The sequence below is a fragment of the Trypanosoma rangeli genome (assembly GCF_003719475.1).
Source record: "Trypanosoma rangeli strain AM80 chromosome Unknown Tra_15.4_contig_00409, whole genome shotgun sequence".
Taxonomy (NCBI): domain Eukaryota; phylum Euglenozoa; class Kinetoplastea; order Trypanosomatida; family Trypanosomatidae; genus Trypanosoma; species Trypanosoma rangeli.
The window spans coordinates 13,897-15,314 of NW_021706153.1; the positions used below are offsets into that span (position 1 = coordinate 13,897).

At 54.8% G+C, this 1,418-nt stretch overlaps 2 protein-coding genes across 2 annotated transcripts in view, besides 1 other annotated feature; both read right to left on the reverse strand.

Annotated features, from left to right (window-relative positions):
- Positions 1 to 410, reverse strand: part of TraAM80_08400 (90 kDa surface protein) — a gene marked incomplete at both ends in the record, with an annotated part of 819 nt that extends 409 nt beyond the window's left edge. Inside the window, one exon of the mRNA XM_029385152.1 lies at positions 1 to 410. This exon is cut by the window's left edge and continues 409 nt beyond it. Coding sequence (XP_029235014.1) covers positions 1 to 410 — 410 coding nt within the window.
- A 173-nt stretch (positions 411 to 583) lies between these two features.
- Positions 584 to 603: a microsatellite.
- Positions 604 to 929: 326 nt separating this feature from the next.
- Positions 930 to 1,418, reverse strand: TraAM80_08401 (uncharacterized protein; the record flags this gene model as incomplete). The annotated part of the gene is made up of 1 exon (XM_029385153.1): positions 930 to 1,418. A coding segment is annotated over one exon (489 nt), but the record flags the coding sequence as incomplete, so codon positions are not given.

The following is a 1,418-nucleotide window of genomic DNA, read 5'->3' on the forward strand; positions in this document are numbered from 1 at the left end:
GGGCTCTCAGCATTTTTTTGACCCGGCACAACCGACTGCGATGAACCTTCAGAAAGAGTAGGTGAAACTGCAACAGAAGACCGCGTGTCTTTCCCCACGTTTTTCTGCCACCACTTCTCCATCGTTGTTGGATCAATAAGACTGATGTTGATGGTGAAAACTGCGTCACTTTCAGAACCTTTGCCCTGACAGTTTCCGTCGCCCATTTTGCAAATCATGGCATTTAAACCGGAAGATGATTCAGAGCAGTTATACCACAAATCTTTCCCAATGGGTCGCCACCGGCTTACATTTACATCTGCACACGCCGCTTCAACCTGCACCACCTCCTCCTTCTCCGCCGCACTCGCACCCAACAAACTACAGCACAGCGCAAGTGCCAACAGGACGCACGCCACACCGCACCTCATCGTCGTCATTGTGAGTAGAGTCGCTTAGCGGTGCAAAGCTGATCTACGAGGCGGTGGAGGAGAGACAAGCACAGCTGCAGCAACACGCACAGGCACCGCAAATAAACAAATCGCAGCGGCCCAGCGCCAGCAACGCACACCCCACGAGGCAGATGAAATACAAATGAGGGCAGCACACACGCACACACACACATATCCCCCTGCAGCAACAAAAAGAGCAAAAAAAAGCCCAAATAATAATAATAATAAAAGAAAGAGCTGCACCAAAGGGCCCCAGTGCGCACACACTCATCCACAAACACATGCGCGCACGCAAACACGTGCATGCGTCTCACGCATGTGAGTGTGCTGAGATGCACACCACGTGCCGGCAAGAGAAACAACACGGAACACACAGCAGGGCAGCAGAAGCAAAAAAATTAAAACCGGAAACCCCCTCAGTTAATGAACCGGCGACCCACAAGAAACGCTCACAGATGCCAGGATTTGAGTGTCAACACTCCAAGCCCACACCTCGCCTCAGCCCACAGTGGCGTACGCCAGCGTGAATGCGGCGAGCACCAGCGGTGCCCATCCCAAGAGAAGGCCGCCGGGGCTGCCGTCCTTCTTGTCAGCCTTCGGAGCTGCAGCTGCGGACGCTGTATTCGTGGTTGTACTTGTGGATGCAGGCGCCTCTGTTATGGTCGTTGTCGTTGTGGCGGGCGAAGTGCCCCCAGCCGCTGTCACGCACACGGACGGGAAGCAGCAGAGGACGAACACCACCAACAAGTACAGCAGGCTGTACCTCATCAGCTTCATGGCTCTTGTTGAGTGTTTGATCGCTTGAAGGCGTTGGACTGACCTGCACGGTGACGGAAGAAGCGAGCAGCAAGAGAGAAGCGAGAGGTACGGCAAACAACCAACCAACCAAACACACACACACACACACGGGACAAACTGAGCGGAGAGAAGGCTGCAGCCCAGCGTGCACCCTGCACCCCACACCACGCACGACGCAGACTCCAGCCC